Here is a 26,283-nt window from a genome sequence, read left to right on the forward strand (position 1 = left end):
CCTTAAGAAATTGACTAATCACAGTCGCGCATTCTACTCATACCTGACCGTGATTGGCCAATTTCTTAAAGCTTAGGGCTTAAATCATCTATTGTAGACTGGGACTCACGGTCAAGTATGAGTAGAATGCGCGACTGTGATTAGTCAATTTCTTAAGGCTTAGGGCTTAAATCTCTATTGTAGACTGGGACTTAGGGTATTTTACGCTCCGTCCAGATATTTCCTACGTCCATGAGTAGAACAGATGTTTCTGAGCCATGTGGCAAGTTGGAGCTTGTCATGATGACACAACTAAGACATCAATGTAATAGTTCGAAACTCTGTGATATAAAAAAGCTAAATTCTGTTTTATGACAACGTGTCACTCAACGTGGATGGTTATAAATAATAATTGTTATACTAGAATTCATATTGTCCCATTGAACAATATGTTACATCGTTACCTATATATTTTACTTGTATGTTAAATATGCAATAATTTACAATTTGTCGTTCATTTACGGAGTAAAATTGAAAATTTATTTCCGCAACGTTTACGCTGCGTGCTTAATTGATAATGGAAGGTGGTCTGGAGCAATTCCTTGCTGACACCTGGCACGATATCGCTGGTTTCGTAAACGAATCCGCGGTCTATATAGACCACGCAGCAACGGAATGTCTTCATTGGTATACCAGCGGCAATGTATACTCCTTCTTCAAAGCTGCTGGTGCGGTGTCTGTACACGAACTGTCCATGTACAACTTTCGCGTATGTGATTCACTCACGAGAGCATGATCCTTGCCATCTCTCGCAGTTGCAAAATTGTTAATTCGCCATACAAATTTGTTACAGTACGTCAAGGTGCAGAACTGCAAGAAGGTAGTTGTCATTTCTACCTCTACCGATCCAGCTTTTTATCAACGTACAATTAAGATGATAATGGAGAAAAATGCATTTGAGCACTGTGCGATTATTACTGCTGCGCACTCAAGCGTGTTGAATTACGATGATGCTGTGCCGCTGGAGGACAGAGTGGATTACGCCAAATTAAAGAGAGACGTGAAAAGCTGGATGCACGCCAGTCGGCAGTCGCAGGCAAGTTTCATTCGTTTGCAAGTCCCCGGACTCTGAGTTCGTTACGCATCATTAAAATTTTATATATTAATTTAGGACTGCTCAGTGACGATATTATTTCGACCAGTTTTCATTAGTCTAATTGACAACGGTCTGTTTGTAACACCACCCTTCAGTGATCTATCATCGCCATTAAATAGTGAGTCGATAAAAGATTCCGAGTGCGCAGTTGAACACTTTGTAAATCTGTTTAACAGTTTATTGACATACTTGAATCTGAGAGAAGACATTTACTCAATGGGGAAGTTTAGCGAGTATGTTGCCGAAAAATTGGAAACGTTACCAACGGCTGTCGATCGTAGAAACGTAAGCGTTTCATGTATGAGAAGAATAACTCGAGCGATTGATTAATAGTACTAAAAAGTATATTAAAAAGATTTTACTCTAACACTTTATCTTGTATGTTAGAATTTAGTTGGCGGAAAGGGAGTGTCTGTAATCTTTGTCGACAGAACGTTAGACCTTTGTACTTCCACTAGTAATAATACTGAATCCTTGCTAGCTAGAATATTGTGCACTTTACCTCACTTGCCTCATCACTGCAACGACGTAGCAATAAATATGTATCCTCTGTTTTGCGGTTTACAGGTACAGTAGCTCTTACTGTAACATGACGTACATTTCATGTGAATATCCCAGACAGCCAGAGTATGCTCGAGCAATGTAAATTTGGTCGAGCAGGAAATAAAATGCCAGCCCCTGATGCCAGCTTTCGCTAGGAATACGAATTCAATGTTTGAGCGATTGAAGTACAGCTAGCATAATGTTAACATATTGTTGTAATTAAGTGCACAGCTAAAGAGAGAGCACATCGAGTGGGTGTACTGTTAACAAAGAGTTAGCATACATTGTTTTCAATTTTCTCACAGATATAAACATGTTATATCTATTATATCTATTACTGGCTTTCAAGCTTTCGCGGCTGCTGTCTTCTTCAGTCGTAATGGCTTCCGGATGGTTGCCGCGTAAGTTTGTCAGTTTCGCAAACATTGCAGTTTGCATCATCAGGGCTGGGAGACTCTGATACTGAGCTCCTCTACATCTGTTACATCTGGCACTTAATGCTAGCATAATGTTTGGATCATGCAAATGTATCATTTTCGACATCAAATGCTAGAAAAGAACAGCGCAATAGAGGACACAGATGCGTAGCAAGACGCCAACATTTTTGTTAGCCATATGAAAGCAATTCGTGCTCGCACTGGCTATCTGGGATTATAAACAGTATTATGGGAGTGTTATTGTTACGTGGAAATTGCATAGAAAGTTGTTTTTGTTTTAAGAAGTTCGTCGACATACCAGGATGCTTGGCAAGCAGCGACAAAACGCTAATGAATATATTAATCACGAAGACACAAAAGGAAGTATTGGCTACTATGAATACGATGCTCACCGATATACTTTCAACAAAAGAAAATTTTAAATTAAGAGAAAAACTGAAGCCAAAACTAGCAACAAGGATTTCCGCGCATAGTTTAAAGAAACTTGTGAATAAGTTCAAAGATGTAGATCTTCACGCTATATCGGAATCGAGCAAAAGGCTTCAAGTACGTGCCTTGAAAATGATGCGAATGAAACTTAATGCGTGCTTGTCTTTGATGGTCAAAATAATATTCTATATAATTTTCTCATAGCGTGTACAACTTGAAAAAAAATCATGTAAGTCTTGTTGCAGGTAGTACTGGGAATTATACAAGCCTTAACGTCGGAAGAAACTTCTCGATTAGAACTATTGATTAGTTTCGAGAAACTAGTTTTACAAAACATAGCTGTGAGTCGCGACTCCACGAGCGTGCTTGGACAAGTAACTGTCACATATTTAGTTTCTTGTGCTCTCAATATCACAAATTTTGTTTATGCAGTCACACTTTTTCTCTCGAATATTTTCAGTTAAGTAGTATAATAAAAACTCGCGAGAAACACGGACTACATACAGACAGTATATTGGCGTTTTTGATGCACATTTATGCACTAGCTGGAACTGAGATACAGTTCGCTTTTCAACAAGAGCAGCAGCTGGAAGAAGCCATCGCTGATGCTATATTTGAGGACATTGCAAAATTTAAGGGGAATACAGTGACGACATCGATGTACCAACAATCTTTGTCGCTTCTCGGTTAGTAGAAAATATGCTACAAGATGTAGAAATAAGAAGTCAAGCAATGGAGATTATTATTCATTATTAGTGAAAGAAATTTTGATATTACAAATCAAGGAAAAATAATTAAAAGAAATCCCGTTCGATAAAATCGGGAAATAGCTATATCTATTTATTCTATAAATAGATCGATGTTTGTTTAGTAGACATGTAAAATTAGTTGTATCAAATTTAAAATCATATAAAAATATTTTTTTAAATATCTAATATATATTCGAAAAATATTGTTACACATAATTTTACATTTTATCAAAAATATTACTTATATTACATTATTTTATCCTATTCTTAAGGTTTTTTTCATAGTTTTAAGTTTCGTAAAAAATATAGTTTATCGAGATTCATAATATTTGATCTTATTGAGTACTTAAATAAGATTAATAACGAGCGTATGATGTGTGTACAACATAATGCTGATGTATATCTAAATTAGGTGTTACAGATTCTGAGACTGTAAAGGAAACCTCTGCAAAATTAGCGAAACACATTATGAACATCTTACATGAAATAGCACAGCAACGCGCGTCTCTACATAATTATACGTATGTAACTATATATACACATACATAATTATCACAGAATGTTTTTATGTCTGTACATGTGTGTTAGTTTTAGTATTTTTACGTGGAAAGACACTCGTAAGCTCATTTCGAAATCGAATACACTTATCATGCTTTTAATATTATCACTATACTCTTACATTTCATGTTTCGCGTTTTTAAATATTCAGACTCGCTCAAATACGAATAGGAAAGGTGTATAACCTTTTTAAATATTTTTTACAGTTCCTTGATGACCAAATCGAGTTCTCAAGAGATGGTTCGACGTGTCGGCATTTTGCAACAATTATTAACGGATATGCTTCACCCAGATAGATTTGAACTTCCCGATTTATATCAGAGATCACCTTCCTTTATCTCTGCTGGATTCAAGTAAGTTTAAGTACATTACTTTATTTAGATCACGATACTATGCTTCAAGGGTGTTTCCTCAATTTTTGCGAAGAAATTCTAAAGAAAAATCCAGCTTACTTAACATATCTTCGACAGCTTATTTTCTAAAGGAAGACTCAAACACCATCCATGTGACAACAATTGGATTATCGTTTACGTCATTGGAGGTGTAACGCCAGAAGAGATAAGAGAGACCAAAGCGATTATGTCGTTGTTCAATTCCAATTGCCAAATAACAATAGCGGGCTCGAGACTGTTGAATCCAATAGACATAGTGAACAAGGTTCTGCTCTCGTCGATTGATTACTGAAACGTTTCGCTTCCAATTGCGCATCGTTACAGAATCCATTTTACGCCCGAGTCAGATATTGTGTAACAAATCCGTCTCGCATTATCAACGGACTGTATGCGGCACATAAACTCGCGAGCTGCGATACTTTTGCTAAGCTGCAGCCTGTAATTTACACCCGTCCCCTCCGACGACAGATCGGCGCGTCTCGCGTGCGACTCCGACTTGGACGCCGGTCCGTCCCATCTCGTATAAACTGTCGCCGTGTGAAACCGGGACGTTTGCGCCCGAATGGTTCGAAGCAAGTCTCGGGCGTAGGAATCCATACTGAGCATACTCCTCTCTCTCCTCGCCTGCCAGTAGTACGCCAGTATGTTGTCTACAGCTAGCAGGGCGATCCTCTCGTTGCTGAGGATCTCATCCCCGAGTGTGTGCAGCGTCAGAAGCAGCTGATCGTTGTTGCAGCAGCTGATCACCGTCAAGTTCTCCAGAGACTTGTCCACGATGTAGTCCACCGTTTCGGCTGGTGGTTGCGCGTCGACCATCTGATACGCACCGTGAATCGCGGAGGCCATCAGTTCTGCTATCTTCCTCGTCTGCACGTGGCCGAGCGTGTCGATCAGTATCGCGTGGGCATCGCATCCGTCGATCCTGACCCCCCTGTACTGCGCGGGCAATATGCATCTCGCTACGAACTGGCATAACAAGAGAGTCTTCCCGGTGGACGAAGCCCCGACGATCTCTATGGCACTTCTGCTATCGACGCCGCTCGTAAATAAAACGCTGTCGAGGTTAATCGAGCGCGGTTTCTCGCTGAATCTCGACAGCAGCTCCAGCCCGTCCTCGGAACGGATCTCCATGGTATCAATGACTTACAAACACCCGTTTCCCTTCCGAAGCACTGCGACGTTTCAAGAAGCATTTACTCTTCCGTCGCTAAACAGCCGTTGATCATTCGCTGAATTTCATCGGGGCCCGCCAGATCCTCCGCGGCGGCCATTTTGTGTCGGTGACGTCGCGGAAGTGCGACAACAGCGATATTCTATCGCGTAATTCAATTTCGCAATATGTTGCTTTTGATATTGAAGATTCTTACGCAAATTAAGTTAAATTACTACAATTAATGTGTTATTCTTTAGCCATTTGTAATATTTTGAATTGCATTAGAACGTTATTCTAACTGGCTTGTCGCTTCGATCGTATCGATATCTCGAAAATCGCAATTAGTCTCTTCTCGATAGATTTTGAATCGTAGAGTTGAAGAGTTCGAATCTCTTCATATTGCAAATGTATATTTCGAATTGTTTTCTACTTCAATTGTAATTTTACAAAATTGATGAAGGTAAAATGACTGATCTCTAAGGTCGATCGTTTTAAGCAGATCGATTTACAGCGAGTCGCGAAAAGGTTTCAATAATCGCGAGATTTCACATTCTCGTATTAGAATTATATGTTACTGAAAGAGGAATGTGATCTAATTGGGCGATATTACGGAGTTATTCGTAAGGACAAATACAATCCACTTTTTTATGTCCAAGAAAGAACCTGGCCCATGCAGCACAAGGAGTTAAAATAACGTTGCTGAAACGTTGCAACGTTAAATGTTGAAATACAAATATCTCTTCTAAGTTGAACCTAGGTTAATGTTTGTGCATTGATTCTTTATGTTGCTGCAACGTTAAAACAATCTTGAACAAATTATTTTTTTTGACACTCAAATAGGTACTTAAAAATGTATAATTATGAAATGTATATACACTCAGTCCAGAAAAAAGCGGTATAGCCAAAATTTGTCAAAAAATCACCAAATTTCGAATGACGATAACTACGCGAGTAATAATGACAGAAAGGTTTCTCAAAGAAAGAAATTGAAGCTTGAAAACTCTATTTTAAGAATCGATACGCCAGAGTTTTGCGACATAATTTTTTTCAAAATGGCGGATGACAAGACGAGAGCATGCGAAATTGAAAAATATTGGTTCGAATTTGCGACGATCCGTGGCGAGAGGCATGTGTCACAACTTAATGGGATAAACAGCATGCGATAGTACAGAGTCTCCCCTTCAAAATGCTTTTTTACTCGTTTCGATACGATAATTTTTCGCTGAGATATGGGCATTTGAATAAAAAGGCCGGTTTTTACTCTAAATGCGCATCGATCGATGAATCATTTATCACTGGGTTAATCACGGGGTCAACAATTCAAAGAATTTAATTTAAGAAAATGACGTTATAGTATTTCTAAATAATGATCTCACTACCCGGGGATAAAAGCCATATATCCAATTTTATCTAATTGTATCAAATAATGTCAGATATGATAAAATTTGACATATGGCTTTTTTCCCCGGATACTATTACATCCTCGAGAATAATCTCGATCTATAATAGATAATCTCTCTCATGTTCCCCAAAATCGATGGATAAGACGAAAATGTTCTTCAATATAAAGTCTAGAATTATCAGAAAACGCGGCTAATCAGAGCCTGAAGGTGGGTGTAAATTTTATCGTGACTGTTTCTATAAAGCGTCGTCTACAATACGTGGAGTAAGCTTGGAGTAAGGAGTAAGAGAGAAACCATAAAATGCTAGTTAAAAACTGTCTTTTACAACACTGTACAACCGCTAACAACCACGTTTATGCAATTGTAGAATGGCCTTTACTTTTAGCTTTTGGTGTAAGGAAACCAAAATACAGGCATAATTTTTAAAATATTTGTAAACTGGCCGATGTGGCGTTCCGATGCACCGAGAGTAAGCGTAAGAGCTGAAGTAGACGCAAGAAATAAAATTAATTTATTCCCTTACTCCTGCTCCTTTTTCAAATATTTGTAAACTAGCGAATGGCGTACCGATTCATCGAGAGTAAGCGTAAGAGCTGAAGTAGGAGTAAGAAGTAAAATTATTCCTTACTCCTACTCCTCACTCCATGCATTGTAGACGACGCATAACGGGGGCTCTGTACTCGGTTACCGACAACTATCGATATCGTTAACGACGAGCTCTTTTACACGATAGAAAAGTTGCGCAAACGTCGTTAACGATATATCGATAGCCGCCGGTAGCCGAGTACAGAATAGAGTCTCCAGTTGTAATAAAAGCAATGAACGATATTCAAAATGCCGATAACGCCGAGAGCTGTTTCGATCCGCTCTGTGTACGAGTGCGTACCTTCTGTTGAAATTGAAGCGAAAACGAAGCCGCGCCAAACTCGACGGAGGCCAAGATCGGCGACGGATCATGCTCGCGCGACCGTCTTGCCCCTCCACGAGGCGGCCGCTCGTTTTTCACCCGTTCGCCCGCATGCTCGCTACCTACGTATCGCTAACTACAAGCGCGAGCTCTCCCAGTTCAGGCAAAGTGCGAAGACCGGTACGGTCACGCCGCGTTTCCCGCTATCTCCGCGTATCAGTCCGCGTGAGCAGCTCGGCGCGTGAAGGTTGACAAGACCGACCTGCCTACAGCTCGGCCTACCTGCCGATCGACCGATCAAAGAGCAATCGTTAGGGTTTCGGCCGAGATGAGTGTGCCCGGCAAGCAAGTGCAAAATGGTACCTACGAGTTCGATTACATGCGAGTACCTGATACTAGAACGCGCTGGGAGATACTTCGCGATGGTATCTACAATCCGCAGGAAGGGACGGTCTGCGGTCATCCGCCGAAAAAATGGGGTAAGTCATTTCGAGTGTCGCGTTCGAACACTTGGACGTTCAAACTGTCGGGACTGATCGGCACCAGTCACGATTGGGTAGATAAGAAGGGACTTGAAGGTTCTATGTTAGTACTGGTGTTAACATTAGAATTTTGTGGAAAAATTGTCTATTTTCAAAAAATATTCCACGTGGCACTGCAATTTCTCTTTTTTGTTATCATATCTCGATCAATATTTGCGTTCTACAAGAGATCGGTATTGTGAAACACGAGCCATTTAAATGGCATGCATACTACGTTTATAAGCTGTTTAAATATTAAAAACTGGATTTAAAATTGATTAAAATAAGCGCATCGATAACAGGTGTGACGAAGAAATATTTAAAGCACGGGTAAAACGATTCCATCGTAGGTTTCTGTCGAATACGTTTTTTTTTTTCCAAATTCAATGCGGTATTATAGAACTTCGTTTTATGCGGATATAAATTGTAATAATTTCACGTATAAAATTAAAAACGACTCTACCCGATAGTTTTTTTTTTATGAAACTATGTCTGATTGACATTTGCTGCTTTGCATTCTAATGTATAAAGATTCGAGAGCTTCTAAATATTTTTTTCCGAACGAATTTAGGAAAGCATTTTAACACTAGCGAAAACGTTCCGTTGATTAACATCGATTTAAATTTAAAAGCGGAAGGCTAATACATTATTTAACATTGAAATTGAATAGACATTGATAACGCAAGTTTCGTTTCTAGGGATATGAAATATTTTTTGTGGATAAAAGAAATGTTTAATTACAAGAAAGACTGCAATCGTATCGGCGTTATTGCCGCCATTATATTAGGAGAGTTGCCGTTTCACCTTTACGTAGCAGATCTTACGAACCTCGTCAAGTTTTACGATCGATATTTCTCAAGAACTGCGGCAAGTCAATCAAGAATGCAACGGTACTTTCTGTGGCATAATGCTGGTTTGTGTGATTACGCTCGGTTCAAATAAAATCGACGTTCTTAATTTCATTATCTCCCACGTGGGTGGTCGATATACAGAAATCTCGCTCTGCTCTTTTTCACTTTTCGCATTCTGTTTCATATTGTGCGCGTGTTAAAAATTCTGTCTCTTAAATCGCTTACGAAACATTTACAGTATTTTTGTGTCGACAATGCGTATAATTAAAAAAAGTGCCTGCACATTCGTACCAGTGTTCGTACACAGAAGCAATTTGTATATAAACTATTTTTAAACTATAAACTGCAATTGTATATAAACTATTTTTAAACTATAAACTGTACTTCCACCGCTGCTACTGAAGTTTGTTGCTTGGCTAATTATGTGAAAACAAAGAGTGAAGGAAATATCCGACAGAAATCATATTTTCTACAGTTAACATTAAATGCATGTGTGATGAAAATGTACGACGAAAAGTCTTAATCGTAAAATTATTTATCATAAAATATCATATACACAAAAGCATGCATTTATGTTTCGTGATATTAAACTATTTTTTCAAAGTTTTATCTCTTGTTTTTAACATTTGGCGAAATATTCAACTCCCAATATTTTTAATATCGATATAAATATGAACGCATACTTTTATGTGTACGTATAAGTTTCATATTTAAATAATTTATAAAAAATACCTGCCTTTCACAAATGATTGAAATATTGCATTTTCTATGGCTATAAAAATTTTTCACTAAATTGTTTAATTGACACTATTATGACGACATCGTTTTTACACGTAAATTTCTGATAAGCCTGAGATTCTTTTTGATACTCGAGAGCAATTTAAGAACGAAAAGATTAAATTGTAACATGAGTTATAAATGGATAAATATCGTAGCGTTATCGTATCGTTTACGAGATATTATTTCAATCACTACGCCTTTCCAAGAGAGCCTTTTCATAGAGAAAAGAATGTGATATCTGGATGCATAGAAAAGTATCAGTCCTCGTATTCTTATAATATTTCGATTAAAAATAACTCCTCGATGATTGACCATTTTCGCTAAACTTCGAAATTAATTCCCTCAGTCGACCAACTTAATCTTGGTTGCGTATGATTGATTTTTCGTTCGATTTAATTAAAGAGTTAATGAAATGCGTCCAACGTTAACGCGTGCGCGCGTATGTACGTGTTGAGAAGACGACTCTTACGTAGACTTCTTGGCGGCTGCTTAGAAGCAGCCGACCCTGAGCCTCGCGTTTTGGCAGCGGCTGGCGCGAGAGAGCACCGGAAATAAGTATCGGTGATGGTAACACATAGCGAACACAGCGAAGGGGGCTCTCGGCCGTCTCGGCGCGCCGCCTTTCATCCAAATCTTAAGACCTGAATCGTGTTAATCGCGTTCTGAGTAGAATGCGTATTGGCACTTGACAAATTTGTCGCTCGCTAAACGTTTCTCTTCTTTCTTTACACGATGCAAAATGTTTTCGGCGAAGCCCGATCTTCGAGATTATATTTGGTGAACACTGGCTAAGAGCACAGTCGTGCACGGAAAGAGAAGTGTAGCCGTATGCAAAACTGCATGTGGCAACTAAATTTCAGTTGTAAAATATGGACAGCTAATATCTAGTTGCGATAGCTAAATATTTTGCTACTGTGCCTATCGTATCAGATTCGACAGCAAACCGTTCGCTGTGGCTTAGAAATTTATGGTAGCAAAATATTTTTTAGCAAACCATGATCAGTTACGGCAGCGAAAATTTGGTTTCCGTGTGTCTGTTAATTTTATTTGGCCGATACAATATTTTTCTTGACGTTATCTATTTTTTTTGCGTATTTTTTAATGGTATTACACGGTGGGTTACATAGAACATCACGAAATGCACTTAGAATTCATATTTCTCGCGATTCTATAATCTACTGTCTTCTTAATACTCCTAGAAAACTTTATTGCATTTCGCAAGACTGTTGCTCTTGTTAGAGATATATAACTTACGACGTGGAACGATTTGTGAAAGTCCCCTTTGACTCGCAAGGAATTCGTCACGGTCTTTTATACGTTTTTATAGTGTCTTCGGGAAGTCCTGCTCCCAGTGATAACCTGACTTCGAGTTTATCCGAAATCTGGCTTAGCTATAATCGTTTCTCGAGTTTCCTGATTTCCTTGCACATGCAAGAAACTCCTAAATTGGAACACTCGCTGGGAAAAAGACTCGTCGAGGCATTTGATATAGAATTTGGTTAACGTTACTATTATTAGATACAAATTTAAAAAGTTAATTAGAATTGCATTACGATTTTTTTTTACATCGGCACAGACGATAATTAATTGCGGAACGAACAATACTGAAAAATATGGAAATAATGTAAAGCTGTATTAATGTGCCCCCGTTAGGGCGACGTTTCAAATGCGAAAACGTTATTGCGTGCATGCCAACTGCTAAAAATAATGTATCCAAAGGCGTATCCAGGTGCTCCTGAGTAAATTGCTTTCGAAGATACGCTAATGAGTTAGATCATCCCTCCAGAAAACGTTCATAAATATACGAAAAAATTCGACATCATCTTCAGCAATAAAAGTCTTCCGCGGAAGAATGTCTTGCGATATCTCGCTTATCTATATAGTGCCTACAAAATTTTATTTTTATTTTAATGAAGTAAATATTAACAAACAGACTTAGATCAGGGCCATTATGATGAGCCACAAAGAAACGAGAACGCGAAATTTTAGGGTCCGAGCAAGATGTAGTCCAATAATTTTAATTTGATATGTAAACTTACATACCGCTTTTCCACCAGTCCTGCGCGCCCAAATAAGTAAATATTAGTTTATTAATTGTAATTAGTAACGTCACATATTATAACGAGATGAACCTCCCCCCCAATAGCATTATAAATACACAGAAAGAATTTTCTCTTAAAATTTACCCCGAAAATTATGTAATCGTGGTACAACATGAAAGTTTTTTGAAGTTTTACCATACATTCTACTAATAAAATGTATATTAAGTATAATTACTAGTAAAATGTATGGTAAATTTTCACAAAACTCTCATAAAATTCTTCGAAACGCCACGTTGTCCCGCGATTAGATGATTTTCAGGATAAATTTTTGGAAAAAATTCTCTCCGTGTACCTCCAATAATTTTCGCAATGATCCTTCGGTGATTTCATCCGAAAAAGGATAAACGATGCGGCGCTGATTTCGAGTAAATTACAGCCTCGGAGATCTTTTGGCTCTCGAATAGTAACGTCGATTCCAAACATGAATTCTTTGGCAATGTTGCGCAATAGAGTACAGTAGAGGTCGGTGAAACGCGATGCGCTTTAGGTCAGAGAAACGTTCCTCTTGTCACAAACGTGTTTTGTACGTAAAGCGATCGTCGAAAGACCTCTACAATTCGTTTTTTTTTGCTTTCCGATCGCTCGACCGTTTACTTGCATTTGTTGCAATCGAAGTTACGACAAGGACGTTGATTAACGCGACACGCGTGCGTGCTTAATTAATTTCACGGTTTGAATCGATTATTTTTAACGAAACAACCTTCTTTTATGAGCGATTTCAAATGGTCAATATTTCTTATTCCTATCTTACTTTTTGTGGTAATACATACGATTCGAAGTTTCAATAACGCAACCGTAATGCACTTTGTCATAACGAGTCGTACGGTTTCTTAGAATATTTCACGATATGAGTTTCGAGCACAGAGCTAAACGAATTAAAATAAAAATTCAATAATAGCCATAAATTATTTGAATAGCCATTACATGAAAACTATTAAAAATGTAATTATTAATTAAATGGTTTGACAAGTGTAGAAGTGCTCGACAATAAAATCCGATTTAGATATTTTTCCACGAGATTGTGCCATCTTCCTTATTTATTATATACAATTATAAATAAGCAATGTTTCACGTTAAACAATTTTTCATATAGAAACACGTATAGATCCGTAAAATTATACAGAACTGCGTGGAATTGTATAAAATTATATAGAAATGTACAATGTAAAAATATGTGTGTACATATTTCATGTATATTTGTATATAATTCAATTTATTGATTGCAAGTTACGCGACGGTATGCACCGTCAATGTCGAGCGCCAGGAAAATGCCGTTTTCCAACGATAAGATTCCCGCGGCGAGATAATTCGAACGCGTTATCACGAATATCGTTTTTTATTTCGCTAACCTGACGTCATCGCCGTCGGTCTTTTTCCTCCTGCACAGGAACCAGTCGCGGGCGGCGTGTTCATGAGAGATACACGTGTTTCCTTATGTTCGACTGAATACGTAACCGCGGCCGCATTATCAGCAACTACGGCATCCTACGTTCGCTCTATTTACATGATTGGAATGTGCCTCTTTATACACGAAATACTTTTTATCATCTCAAACAGTTTGTGAATTGACTGGGTCTCGATGCAAGTGTATACACACACACTCACACACATGTTAGGCATGCAGAAAAATCGTTTTCCATTTCTAGCTGTCCGATTCTCTTTCGCCTCACGGATACGTACGCAATGTGGATCAGCACGAGGTCGACAGCTGATGTCCAACAGGTGTTTCGCGACGGACGAATCCTTTCTCAAGGAAACGCTTGTCCATATCTAAACTTTGCAGTGTCCCAATAATTACAAAGCTATTGGCTAACGTCTGGAAACTACGATAGAAAATGGGAAGTATTGAATACGAAACAGACATGTGTAAGCGTGGTATTTCGGGTGTAAGATATTTATTATGATAATTTATACGCTGGTCTCAACTAACTACGCCTGACGTACGCCAAATTATCGCTTCGCTGGGATATTTGATTTATTAGGATCTCAACAAATTTGCATACCGCGTATGCGACGAGTCACAAATTAACAAGTGCGTCGCTGCGTCTCCAGGTTTCCGCGGCTACAGCCACGTGGACGTGTAACTATACATGATATTCCGCTTGTAAATTTTTACTCCAGTCAAACCAATTCTCACGCGGCTTCGGTGTCGCTAAATTCCCGTGTGACCAAGACCATCCGAGCAGTTTTCGACCAAAAAACAGGCGGGGGGGGCGACGCTCTGTTGAAAGAACTTGGCGCATTAGAATTTTGCTGCAAATTACAGCACGGCATTTAAATCACCCAGGAGAGTCTCGCGTGAAACAATGTAAAAAGGATATTTCCAAGTCGACGGAATCAGCGCGTGCAAGTATTTCCGCGAAACGCCGCGTTCGTACTTCGCCAACGAGTGCGGAATAACAAGCGGAATGATGTAAACTGCCGATTTTCATTTACAGACTTTGTTATTGCCTCGCTGTTAACCCGACTGAAGTCGCTTCACAGTCCGGCTTAAGTCTTTTAAGCGCAGCCCAGGCGCAATAAAGCTCGCTACGTAAATACAATACATTTGTGGAAGTTGCGAAGCTCCGCGAAACTATCTGTCTTCACAACCGGACGGTAGAAGCGTCGTGAACTCCACCGAATCTTCTCTCTCTCTTTGGTATTCTTCCCTTACGTCGCTAGAGAAATAATAAAGAAATCATGTTATTTGCTCAGCTTGAGCGAAATCTCGGTATCAGGCGACTTTTCAAGGCGTACCGATGTCTGCCGTACGATTTCCTGGTTCTCGGCAATCATCGTGACCGAAGGCACTACGCGCAGTAGATCAACAACCGGGCGATGATAACGCCAGCGATCACGTGCTGCCGTATTATCGTACCGCACTATGTAAATCCCATCTGTGGCTCGCAGGCCTTATCTCGCAGCCTCGAAATGTGCTGTTCCGAAATATGTTTCGCCGATTCCGCGTTCGCCATCTTACTGACGGCCCCCTCACTTTCGATCTGCCAAACGGCAACTCCGAAGCCAGACAGCGCAAACACATCTGATGCTGTAATTGTACCGCCGGTGGTTCTAGTGTGTCAGCACAGTGATAAATAGAAGGCCCATATTTTCCTCGCGCGTCTGAAACCGGTCCGTTTTATAGAACCGAGATTCCGTTGAGAAAAACCGAAGGACAGGGATTAGCAGGGAAAGAGCATGGCTTTCGGAATATTTCACGCGCTGTCGTCTAAATTCCTTTAAAATTCTTCTCTCTCCATTCATTCGTTATGTTTGAAAGTTAATACTTATTTTTATTCCAATTTTATTTTCTGCAACTCACAGTTCTTTCTAAAAATAAGTGACTTGTGTAAAATATCTTCTAAGTTAGATCTAACAATAAGCTTGAAAGAGGAAGCTGTGTAAACCATACGTACATAAAAATTCTTAAAAATATATGCGTAAAACCTTACTTTCAAAAACGAAACTAGTTTCAAACTTGATCCGGTATTCAAAGTATTGAATTATCCCGTAAATAGTGGCTATCTCAGAGATCATTTTCGAAATGACAAAAAGCTCGACATTGAAATTTTTATCTAAAATATATCTTCCATTATTATTTACAACTTAATCTTAATTTTTCAATTGGCAATAAAAGAATCATTCCGTATTGAGTTAAAGAACAGATCAGACCCGCTTTTATACCGCATTAGTTTTAGGATGGGCCGATATATTACTTTCGTTATCGCGCAATGTGCAACACATATTCAGTAATTTTTCCGTTAAAGCGAGACATTAAAATTGAAATATGCGGCATGTGCGTTATGCTACGACAGAAGAAAAACTGCCGTTCAAGTACATACTTGCACGTAGCGCAGTTGTTATCACTCTAATGTCTCGCGCTGCATGATTGTTCGTAATGCGGATGAAAATAATGACGCGATGAAAAAGTTATCAGGAACGATTCGAGAAATCTAAGCTAAAGCGCTTAACGTCGACACCTCGCGGGAGATATGATAAGAGAGTAGCTCGATATAAGCGCTTGCTTGAAAGTCGCCTCAATTTCAGATATAATAACTAACGCCGTGTACACTGCGATTAAACGCCAATTAGGAACATTCTTTTCTCACTAAGATCTCTCGAAAGAATTTTTATGCCCACAGTAAAATGGCTCTTATGATCTTAGTAATTATTTATCATCGTTAAACAAGAACAATAATAATTACTAAACGTCAAAGTACACTGAGAGAAAAATATAGTTATTTTTGGCCTCAACCATATTTTTATGATTCCTCCAACGTAAGTTATGGTTGACCTAACCATGTACATGGTCAAAAATAACTATATTTTTCTCTCAGTGTAGTCGTTAAGTTTCTACTTCTTTCCAAATAAGACATTTATGGCTTTACACATTTATTTCGACCACAAAAGTTTGCAAATCTTTAACGACAGCACTTACAGCTTTTTCATAAGTTTTCCTGGCCGCATTGCGATTAAATTAAAACTTGGAAAAAATTTTATCGCGGGCTGCTACTTTAAATGTACTCTTTAAAGTTCTTGGAGCGAAAATACTGCCGTGGAGTGAAATATTCATCCTATTGGAGTGAATATTTACTCCAAAACTTTTAGAGAGTAAATCTCCTTCTAATGTCTGGTCAAGAATAAATCTTCAGCCGTCTTTATACCAGACAACTGGAAATTTTGATAAAGATAATAAGATTGTTATTGTGCTCATACATTGAGAGGACAATGTATGAAACAATATATTCGGCAATTTCATGGTACGTACAAAGTTAGAGGAACCTTTTTCTAGATATATCTTTCTGTCAATCAAACTAACCAAGACACTGCGCGCATTGAGACATTTAATAAATATAAGATATTCGAGTGCTGAAATGTCCAAGTGTTCGCGGTTTTAATCTTCAAGGAATATTTCAACTTTTTCCGAAGTTAATAACAGTATAGAGTGGCAGTTGGCCGCTCATCGCGACTCGCGTTGCTTCTGAAAAAGGATCTATATTTAGAGTCTGCGCTGGCACGGTGCCCTATGCTTTAAATATTTTCCGTTCGATCAACGAAATGATGAAAATTTTCGCATCTACACGGTTGCATAAGTGATCGAGATAGATCGACACAGGTCGTGACGCCAAACTGCGAGTTTAGGTCCGTCCAGAGGAAAAAGGAAAATGTGGGAGGGAGGACGGCTCATGCAGTAGCTATTCGCGTATGGTTTTTCGAGGAGCTTGTTCGCGATGAATATTTGGATCACGCAACGGCGCTCAAATGCGTCAATGAAATATAAATAGCACGATAAGACTTCGTTTTATTTCCCCTTCCTTTTCTTTTTTTACAAACTTGTAAAATCAGAATTAAGAGTTGAACTGGCGACCAAAACAAATTTCACGTTTTCTTTGGATTCGCGTTAGGAAATTATTAAATCTGCGACTGTTGGAAGATATTTTTATGTTCATCAATCCATTTTGCTCGTTTAATTTATTATGTTCTTTCGCGTGACAGAACATAGCATATAACTAGAAGTATTCTTACAACGTGCGGAAATAAGGAAACTTATAGAAGACGATAGATTAATAAATCTTCTCCCACGTTTTTTTTTCTTTTCAGGCATAACTCTCATCTTCTACGCTTGCTTCTACGCCGGACTGGCGATACTTTTCAGCATTTGCATGAAAGGCATGCTCGCCACGTTGCACGACGATAAACCTAAATGGACCTTAAGTAGCAGCCTCATAGGTACTAATCCAGGTAAGACTTCGAGTACAAAAGCTCCCTCCTAAGTTAGAAAACGAGTTGGCACTATTGTTCACTGTTAATATCAGTTTTCGTACAAATATATTCTCAAAAAATATCTTGAACGACTTTCTTTCATTATACTCTCAACTATATAATTACTCTATAAAAAGCAAATAGCATAATAGTCGTATAATGACCAAATTGACATCTTACGAATTTGAAATACGAGAGCGAATAAACTAATTTCATATAATAACACGTAGATTAATTAATAAAAAATATTAATAGACTATCAGCGGTAATCGAATCATGATTAACTTGCAAAATGTTTAGGCACATATTATTACACATAAGTTTGCTGAGTTCTCGATAGAATCTAACAGAAGTAATCACTTGTAATATCCACAAGTAATGATAACGTCATTTAATTTCACTCGCTTAAATCTTTCGATTATTTGTTAATGCAACTGCCAGGCTTGGGATTCCGACCGATTGCGGAGAATCCCGATGAGAGGTCACTTGTTTGGTACAGCGCATCAAATGCGACCGAAATACGGAAATGGACGCGGCGCTTGGATGAGTTTTTGGAACGTGAGTAATAAGGCATCCATCAACTTATTGTTAACAATAGCAATGCTATTAACTTGAGTGTCATTGTCACTGAGTGTCACGTATGCGTGAAACACCGATCCGCGTGTCAGCAATACCGTACATATATGTTTTAAACTGAAGATAATAGTTTAAGTATTAGATTACAGATATTTATATGTATATGTACGTACTTTCAAAAGAGCTACTTTCCATAGAGATAGAAATGTGATATGATTAATATTTTGTCGACTTTCTTCGAATTTTTGTTAAATCTAAATCTATAAATAAAATTCCAGAATGTCGCTTCTATTTTTGTAAAATACTATTACGTTATTAATTTGGAATATAGGAATATAGATATAGATGGGATATTTTTCCCATAAATACATTCAAAAATATTTTTTTTTGTAAGTCTCTTATCCTTCAAAATAATTGTTTCGTTATTTTGTATTATAAATTAAACTTGATCCAATCGTGTCTCTATTATGTGAACAGAATACATCAATTCATCACTTTTGCCAAATGGCGGTAGAAACCAACAGATCTGCAGTTACTCTATGCCGGCAAAGCCTGGTAACGTATGTGCGGTCGACGTGAACCATTGGGGACCATGTTCTCCAAATCAACAATACGGTTTTAACAACTCATCACCTTGCATTTTCATTAAACTTAATAGGGTAAGGCAGCAACGTAGACATAAAATTTTTCTTAAGATTGTCGGCATAAGACTGAAATATAACGTATTTATTATTTATCCATTCCTAAAAATATTTTTTTTAATTGTCGTGAATCGAGAGAGTGTTAATAATGTAATCTAATAAAGACATATATCTTATTCAAAATATTTTATCTAAATAAAATCAATGTCTTGAGATATTATACAATTATAGATATTGCTTTTTCTTATAATATTTGTGTGTACCTTTAGTCATTAAACATAAAAAAAACATACTCTATTTATAAAATATAATAATTCAAACATTAAGCTAAAGCATCGGAAGCATTTAATGAAAGCATCAAATAGATTAGAAAGAAATGCTGTAAGAAAAGTTATTCCAAATTGTTAACATCTTAGTGTACACATACACATGTACACAACGGAAGATTGTCTTACATTTATTTGATTGCAGCATTACGTTCCTTATGAAAAAATACACTCAATCTTACGTTGACGGTCCGAAATAACCATCAAATTGAGTGTAAACCTTCATAATCGAGTGTTTCATGCAGGTTTACACTCAATTTGATGGTTATTTCGGACCGTCAACGTATGATTGAGTGTATTTTTTCATAAGGGGTATGCAAATTTATTTAATAGAGACAGTATTAACTTTTCATTGTTTGCATAATGTGATAATAATGTGATAATAATGTGACTTAAAGTTCCTTTTAAAATTTTTTAATACGTTACTTTTCAGATATACGGATGGATTCCTGAGTACTATAACAGCACTCAGTCTTTGCCGAACGATATGCCAGAGAGCCTAGTCGAATATATAAAGACAGTCGACGCTTCATGGGTTAGTTAGTCGGTCAGTCAATTATATTAGTTGATAAATTAAATTTGGATTGAACGAAGATCGGAAAGAAAATTCAGGATGTAGATTCGCAACTCATAATATTTATACATCAATATGTGAATTCTCGTAACGTCAATTTGACCCTAAATTTGAGAGACTTAAAAGTTCAGAGACGCACATTTAGAAATGAAGAAAGATTTTATTTGCAAATTCTTTTTTAAACTTGGTAATAGAACAGAAAAGTATGGCAGAAGATTCAATAAAATGGTATCAACTCTTGGACTCAAATTTTTATCTTTGTAACTGATGAGTCTTCTTAGTAGACGTATTATCTGTTTATTTAACAACCAAACAAGGATAAGGACTGTAAACCAATGTCGATTGTGCACTTTATGTTTAATCTATATGTGCATATATGTGAGATACGTTCGAGCTACGAATATAGCTGTAAATTATCAAGATCCTTCGTTACTGACGTTACGAATTTTGTTATATGAAATAAATGTTATTATGCGATTTTAACGACGCTTGTATCAAATATTTTACATCTTGCATGACAGCAGATACTTATGCGAAAAAATGTTGTTACAAATTGATATTACGTTATAAATTAGTATAAAAATAATAGGAAAGTTTCTCCAGTATGTAAAATATTATTAAGTATTAGCTTAAAATGAAATAAAATTTTTTTTAATGCTAGCATACATATGTATATTCAGTAACAGTTTTTTTTAAGAAGTGTCGTTAAAAAATATACATTTTAAATACGCTATTTGAAATTTAAAGAATCGCCGAAAAAATTAGAAGTCAGGAAATTTCAACTTTTATTTATAATTATAACTTTGAAGGTTTCTGGCTGTGATATAGTTTTAGAATTATTATATCAGTACGCCATGTAATATACAGTTCATATTTTTCTTACATTGCAGCTAAATACCGTATGGGTATCTTGCAAAGGGGAGAGTCCTCATGACCGAGAAAGTATCGGCGAATTGAATTATTATCCTAAGGGACACGGCTTTCCAGGATTCTATTATCCATATGAAAATGTTCCTGGATACTTAAGTCCCGTCGTCGCCGTCCATTTTCTTCGACCAAAAAGTAAGTTGATACTAATATCAAATATATGATATGATATGACAGAAATAAAAAAAATGAGAATGTTCACCTTCAATGAAAAATGCAAGAATGTTCCAAAAGTTTTAAATTGCGGTAACTTCTAATTCTTTAATAAACATTATATTATAAAATAAGTTTGTGAATAATTTTAAAGGGCTGCAACAACTTCTAACTTTTATTATCGTTTTTTGTAACGTTAAAATATTTTCAAGAGCCTTAAAGCACGTTAAAACTATCGGAAACTGTCATATTATAGACTTTTCCAATATTCAACGTACTATACAATTGACACACGTATCGTGTATAGATACACAATTTTTTTTATTGAAACTGCCATCATTGACTGGCTCATGTGACTGGTAAGCAAATGACGCACTCCAGATGAAACCGGTAAAAGCCGGTGTGTTGCAGCACGTATCGGTTGTCGAAAGGTGTCATCGGCCTGTATGCTCACTCAAAGCTACACTCGCGATTTAATCTTATCCTATTTTAACAATCTTCTGTAAATCTTGTTCTTTTTTTAGATATCCAAAATAATACATCGTGTAATAAATAATATTACAGATAGTATTAAAGATTTTACGTGTCACTTTACATGCAGATTACGTCGCGGTGCGCTTATATCTAGATGATTAACTTAATTATATTTATAATCTTTAATATTAAACAAAAATATTATATATTACTATAACTTAATAAATTATCCAATTGATTCTTATTTAAAGGATTGTTTAAAGAATATTAAAAATAGGCCATTTTATGCACATTCGAAAATAAATTTACAATAATAAATATTTAAGTCGTATTTAGCAGATATAACTTATAAAATACGATAAAATACGAAATATAGAGTTAAGTCATAAGACTTTATGTGCTTTATCCGAAAATCATTAGCCGTAAACTTGACGAGAAAAATAAAACTCAACGTCGTGCTATACTTAAAATATTACAATAAGATTACAATTACTAAACCACGTGAAAAATTCCAAACTTGTCCCTGTTATAGAAAATAAAAATGCACATCTTATGAGCACTTTGCATTGAACTTTTTTTTTGCAGGAAATCAAATCATCAACGTGGAGTGCCGGGCATGGGCGAAGAATATCCAGTACAGTTCGTACAGGTCTGAAAAGAAAGGTGCTGTACACTTTGAATTGATGGTCGACGAATGATTGTACGTTACAATCGTCGAGATCGTTACTGCCCTCGACGCTCCCCCGATTTCATAGTTTTATTGTTCGAATAAGAGATCAAGAGCACGAAACGAAAGAACACTTTAGAGAGCACTACGTGTTCGGATGTTCGATCACGATGACGGACGATCACTCGTGCCTAGAAAAAAATTAGTAGGTTAACGAATTTGTTATTTTATAAAGATTCATATGAATAACCAATCGGCATTGTTGCTTATCGAGCCACTAGTTCGAACTCTTAATCTTAATAGATTTTCTGTTGTTTTGTGACAAAAGGTTGTCTCTTGTTGATTTACAAGTACTTACATAAAATATACTAATAATGGGAGATATATAGAATATAACATGTAGAACATGACTGACTTTCGATCAACGAAAATGTCTGAAATTCACACAGTTTTACATATAATTTTCTATAATAAAAATTTACTAACAAAACAATGGAAGAAGTTAGGTAATTAAAAAATCTTAAAGTGTCACTATATACAGTGTTTTAAAGTATCCATTACTTTTCACATATATCTTATTGTTAGTTTTAAAAATCGAGTTAAAACTAGTTAAAAAGTTTAAAGAATTAAAACTAGAGAGTAAAGCTAACTTAAAATTTAATAATTCTATAGTAAGAATGAGAAGATTTATGAATGTAAAGAAATATTCCATGAACAAACTATATTACCCAAAGAATTAAAGAATCAATTTTTCTCCTTGAAGAAAGATAATATTTAAAACGATGTAACTTCGCCGGAAATAATTGCGTTAAGATTAATAATAAAGTTTTACTGAAACCAGATGCAGTCTCTCATGCCGCTTTATTAATGATCTCAATAGGATTATTTCAAGACTTGATTCAAAAAAGAAAAAAGACTCCTTATTCTTTTGATAATATAGATGAAAGTTTTCATGGCTTTAATAATTTTCTTTAATATTCAAAGATCTACATACAGTGCCTCAAAACATATTAAAAAAATGTAAAAACAAATATTAGAATTTAAAGATCACAAGCCACAAAATAATACTCACGTTTAAGCCTGCTGCAATTACAAGGAGTCAAGTATAAATATAAATTTTCTTTTACCTGCTTTATGATTTTTACGTAAAAAAGATCTTATTCGGTCTTAATTCTTAGAACACATATAAAACATAAATTTTATTAATATCAAGGAACATACAAGCATATATCAAAGAACTTATCAAGGTGTAGGCAAACATAAAGAACTAAGGAACCAAAAAAATGTAAAAGTCAAATGTTTTGGATATGTACTGCTTTAGATAACATTTAAAAAATTGAAATTGATTATCCAAAAATAGAAGTAACTAATTTATGATAAAATATCACTTTGTAAATACAAATTAAATTATTTTTGGAGTATCCTATATACCTCTTATTATCCTTGTATCTTGAATTACTTGTACGTATCAGTTTTAGAATTGAACAAAATGTAGGTATGCTTGAATCATCGATGTGATGTTTGCAAAGCCTATTTTGGTACTTATTGAGGTATAGGTGTAATAACAAATTGTACAAAATGAAATAATGTTACGTTCTATAATAATTATTTTTAAATAAATGACAATGGTGGAAAAATAATTTGACGTACAAAGACAAACGTCTTTTTAAATAAGGGCGAGCATTGTGTAATCCTTAATTTATTCGTTGCGATTATATGATGGTGTTAATTTATTATCCCGCTCCTTGGCTCCTAACCTATTCTGTATGTTAGATCGTATAAGTAAATTGTACAAGAGCAAGTGATATGTTCTTATCAGATATATATTTCTCAAACATTTGCAATATTAAATAAATTTACCTAAGTTCTAAATGCAATAATCTATTAAGAATATTAGGTACGTACAATATTGTTCCGTGTCGGCGATACTTTTCTAATTACGGGCACCCTTTTTACATGAATTCTAGAATTACATTAATGTGATATCTGCTTGATAATGTAGAAAATCGTTGTTTTCAATTTCATTTTTTCCCCTCTTGTTTTGCTGCCAAGTTCTTTAGCATCGATACATATTAAATTCCATGTGTTAGTAGAAATGTAGTTTATTTCTATTTCATTTGTCGGAAAATTTTAAAAAAGATATTTTTATGTACCGCAGCTGATGGTTAAAAAATAAGAATATAAAAACGATGAGAATGCGTAATCAATATCCCGCATTTTATCACAAAACATATCTACGTTATGGCAAAATTTATATTAACGTAGGACAAAAACATCTGATTCTAATTGTTTGCTGATATTTTCTGCTATGCAATAAACATGATTTCTTCAATTTGGAGAACATTACTTTTCGATTAATTTTTATAACATTATATACGTATCTTAATTTTGTTTATGCAATGTAATTACAATCGAACCGCGTATTTAGCAAGGTAATCAACCACAAAGTAGAAATGTTCGATTTTCCCTTGTTAACTAAAACTTGTGCTCGGATAATGTCTGCTATATAATTTATGAGATAAAGCTAAAACTTATTATAATAGCTGCCATTTCGTAGAAATATTTCCACATGTATACATTTAATATCAAATAAATCGTAATTACATGATAAAAAAACAAACTGACGTCAACATATTTTCATATCAAGTAAACCAACATATATCTTTTGTAATTAATCCTGTCATTAGTCATGAGTTATTAAGCTGGCTTAACACATTTCCTGTGAATCACAAGCCATTACATATTATTACTATATATCTCAAATCTATGAACACTACCTCTCTCTCCCTCTTTCTTCTTTTCCTTAAAAGAAAAGAAAATTATCTTATTACTAAAATAATTTTTACAACATACAATATATATAATCAGTATTTCCAAGATGAAATATCGTTTAAAAAGATAAGAATAAAAAATAAGGTATATCAATATTTTTTGTTTTGGTTCATAATCTTTTCATATTATTGTAATATTCTATCATTGTAAAATCTATTCTTTATTATACGCAATATTGGCGTATGCGTATAGTGTCAATTTATTAATTTACATTAAAAATTGTTTTAATTTGTTTAGCATTTTACCAAATTTCTCAATATTTCTCAATATTTACAGATATGGATCGGATATCAAATATCCTAAATATTATCATGCTTAACAATACTTGCCATTTCTGTTTCAAATTTCTTTTTTTATTTATAAGAAATATTTATACGCTTACTATCTATTCCGCGATTCTTAATTTCTACTTGACAAAATTACTGATGCATTCCAATAAGGTAAAAAATATGATATTACCTGAGGACGTATTAATTTCTAGTGTCATTTGAATGTTTAAAAAGTCTTCAAATTGCACGCCTGATTATAAAAAAGTCTATCCAGCTAATATTACACATATATGTATATGTATATGAGTATATTAAATAATTCCAATGAGAGTCTTTTATGCTATTATATCGGTCGGTTTTTATATATGTATAAATTGCGCTTATGAGCAAACAAAGGCACGTGTAAACGATTAGAATTCTTTGAGATTCGATTATTCTATTCTGTCGTTCGTTTTCAATTTTGCACAAAAGCGAGCTACATCCACGTTTATGAGCAAAAAAGGCACGTGTACGTGAGTATAATTATTTGAGATTTCATTATTCCATTCTTTCATTCGTTTTCAATGTTCAATTGCACAAAAGGCGACTTAAATTCGCGCTTATGAGCAAAGAAAGGCACGCGTAAACGATTATAAAATTCTTTCAGATTATACCAATTATTCTTCCATTTGTTCCTGTTCAATTGCACGAAAGCAATGTACGACAAAAATTTTGTTTAATCTGCAAATACGCAGTAGATATCAACGAAAATAATGGCATTACATAAAATATATATACACTATAATATATCGCCGACAAGTTACAGTCAAAATTAGCAATACAAAATATTTGGAAAACTAACACTCAGTTTTTTACATTAGCTTTCTCAAAGAAGATAATTATCTCGTGCGAATACTATGAATGACAAAACTACTACATTCTAAAAATTTTGGCGATAATTCATTCTTAATTTAATTGGCAACACACACTAAACACACACACACGCACACACACACACACAACACACACATGCAGAGTGCACGGCAGATGTAACACGGCCATTTAGTTATAAGTTTTAAGAAGAATAAACAGTGTCTTTTATGCATGTAAAAATTACGCATTAAAAATATTCTTTCTTCTCTTGAGATTGTTTAGACAAA

The 26,283-nt window shown here is 35.7% G+C and overlaps 3 protein-coding genes and 1 long non-coding RNA gene across 7 annotated transcripts; 2 read left to right on the forward strand and 2 right to left on the reverse strand.

The window, feature by feature from the left end:
- The first annotated feature begins 193 nt into the window (after positions 1-193).
- LOC105561543 (sec1 family domain-containing protein 2-like) lies at positions 194-4,671 on the forward strand. Of its 4 annotated transcripts, none has more exons than XM_012011614.1 (11): positions 194-304; positions 564-748; positions 833-1,075; positions 1,151-1,420; positions 1,523-1,702; positions 2,398-2,661; positions 2,790-2,918; positions 3,005-3,230; positions 3,715-3,814; positions 4,058-4,204; positions 4,322-4,671. In XM_012011614.1, the coding sequence occupies exons 1-11, from the start codon at positions 232-234 to the stop codon at positions 4,533-4,535; spliced, it is 2,031 nt and encodes a 676-aa protein (XP_011867004.1). In that variant the 5' UTR covers positions 194-231; the 3' UTR covers positions 4,536-4,671. The 4 variants fall into 4 exon arrangements, with proteins under 4 accessions (XP_011867004.1, XP_011867005.1, XP_011867002.1 ...); XM_012011612.1 differs by having other exon boundaries at positions 196-304; positions 3,706-3,814; XM_012011613.1 differs by having other exon boundaries at positions 196-304; positions 2,401-2,661; positions 3,706-3,814.
- LOC105561542 (DNA repair protein XRCC2) lies at positions 4,543-6,239 on the reverse strand. The gene has a single exon (XM_012011611.1). The coding sequence runs from the start codon at positions 5,372-5,374 to the stop codon at positions 4,562-4,564; it is 813 nt and encodes a 270-aa protein (XP_011867001.1). The 5' UTR covers positions 5,375-6,239; the 3' UTR covers positions 4,543-4,561.
- A 1,589-nt stretch (positions 6,240-7,828) lies between these two features.
- Positions 7,829-26,236, forward strand: LOC105561545 (sodium/potassium-transporting ATPase subunit beta-2-like). Its single transcript, XM_012011616.1, has 7 exons — positions 7,829-8,185; positions 17,544-17,684; positions 18,147-18,263; positions 18,759-18,940; positions 19,682-19,783; positions 20,713-20,884; positions 21,962-26,236. Exons 1-7 carry the CDS (start codon positions 8,035-8,037, stop codon positions 22,072-22,074), a joined length of 978 nt encoding a protein of 325 aa, XP_011867006.1. The 5' UTR covers positions 7,829-8,034; the 3' UTR covers positions 22,075-26,236.
- Positions 13,839-16,143, reverse strand: LOC105561544. The gene is made up of 2 exons (XR_001008913.1): positions 14,700-16,143; positions 13,839-14,620 (listed from the first exon to the last, which is right to left on the reverse strand). It is a non-coding gene; the product is annotated as an uncharacterized LOC105561544 (long non-coding RNA).
- Positions 26,237-26,283: the final 47 nt, after the last annotated feature.

This window comes from Vollenhovia emeryi, unplaced genomic scaffold (genome assembly GCF_000949405.1).
Source record: "Vollenhovia emeryi isolate VEMERY1.0 unplaced genomic scaffold, V.emery_V1.0 DF939205.1, whole genome shotgun sequence".
Taxonomy (NCBI): Eukaryota; Metazoa; Arthropoda; class Insecta; order Hymenoptera; family Formicidae; genus Vollenhovia; species Vollenhovia emeryi.

Bases quoted from the DNA above. Each gene is read 5' to 3' on its own strand.
- LOC105561542 (XM_012011611.1), bottom strand. From the start codon at position 5,374: ATGGAGATCCGTTCCGAGGACGGGCTGGAGCTGCTGTCGAGATTCAGC.
- LOC105561545 (XM_012011616.1), top strand. From the start codon at position 8,035: ATGAGTGTGCCCGGCAAGCAAGTGCAAAATGGTACCTACGAGTTCGAT. The intron at 17,685-18,146 runs GTAAGACTTCGA...TGCAACTGCCAG, and splicing joins CCTCATAGGTACTAATCCAG to GCTTGGGATTCCGACCGATT. The intron at 18,941-19,681 runs GTAAGGCAGCAA...GTTACTTTTCAG, and splicing joins TTTTCATTAAACTTAATAGG to ATATACGGATGGATTCCTGA.
- LOC105561543 (XM_012011612.1), top strand. From the start codon at position 232: ATGAGTAGAACAGATGTTTCTGAGCCATGTGGCAAGTTGGAGCTTGTC. The intron at 749-832 runs GTATGTGATTCA...AATTTGTTACAG, and splicing joins TGTCCATGTACAACTTTCGC to TACGTCAAGGTGCAGAACTG. The intron at 1,076-1,150 runs GCAAGTTTCATT...ATATTAATTTAG, and splicing joins ACGCCAGTCGGCAGTCGCAG to GACTGCTCAGTGACGATATT.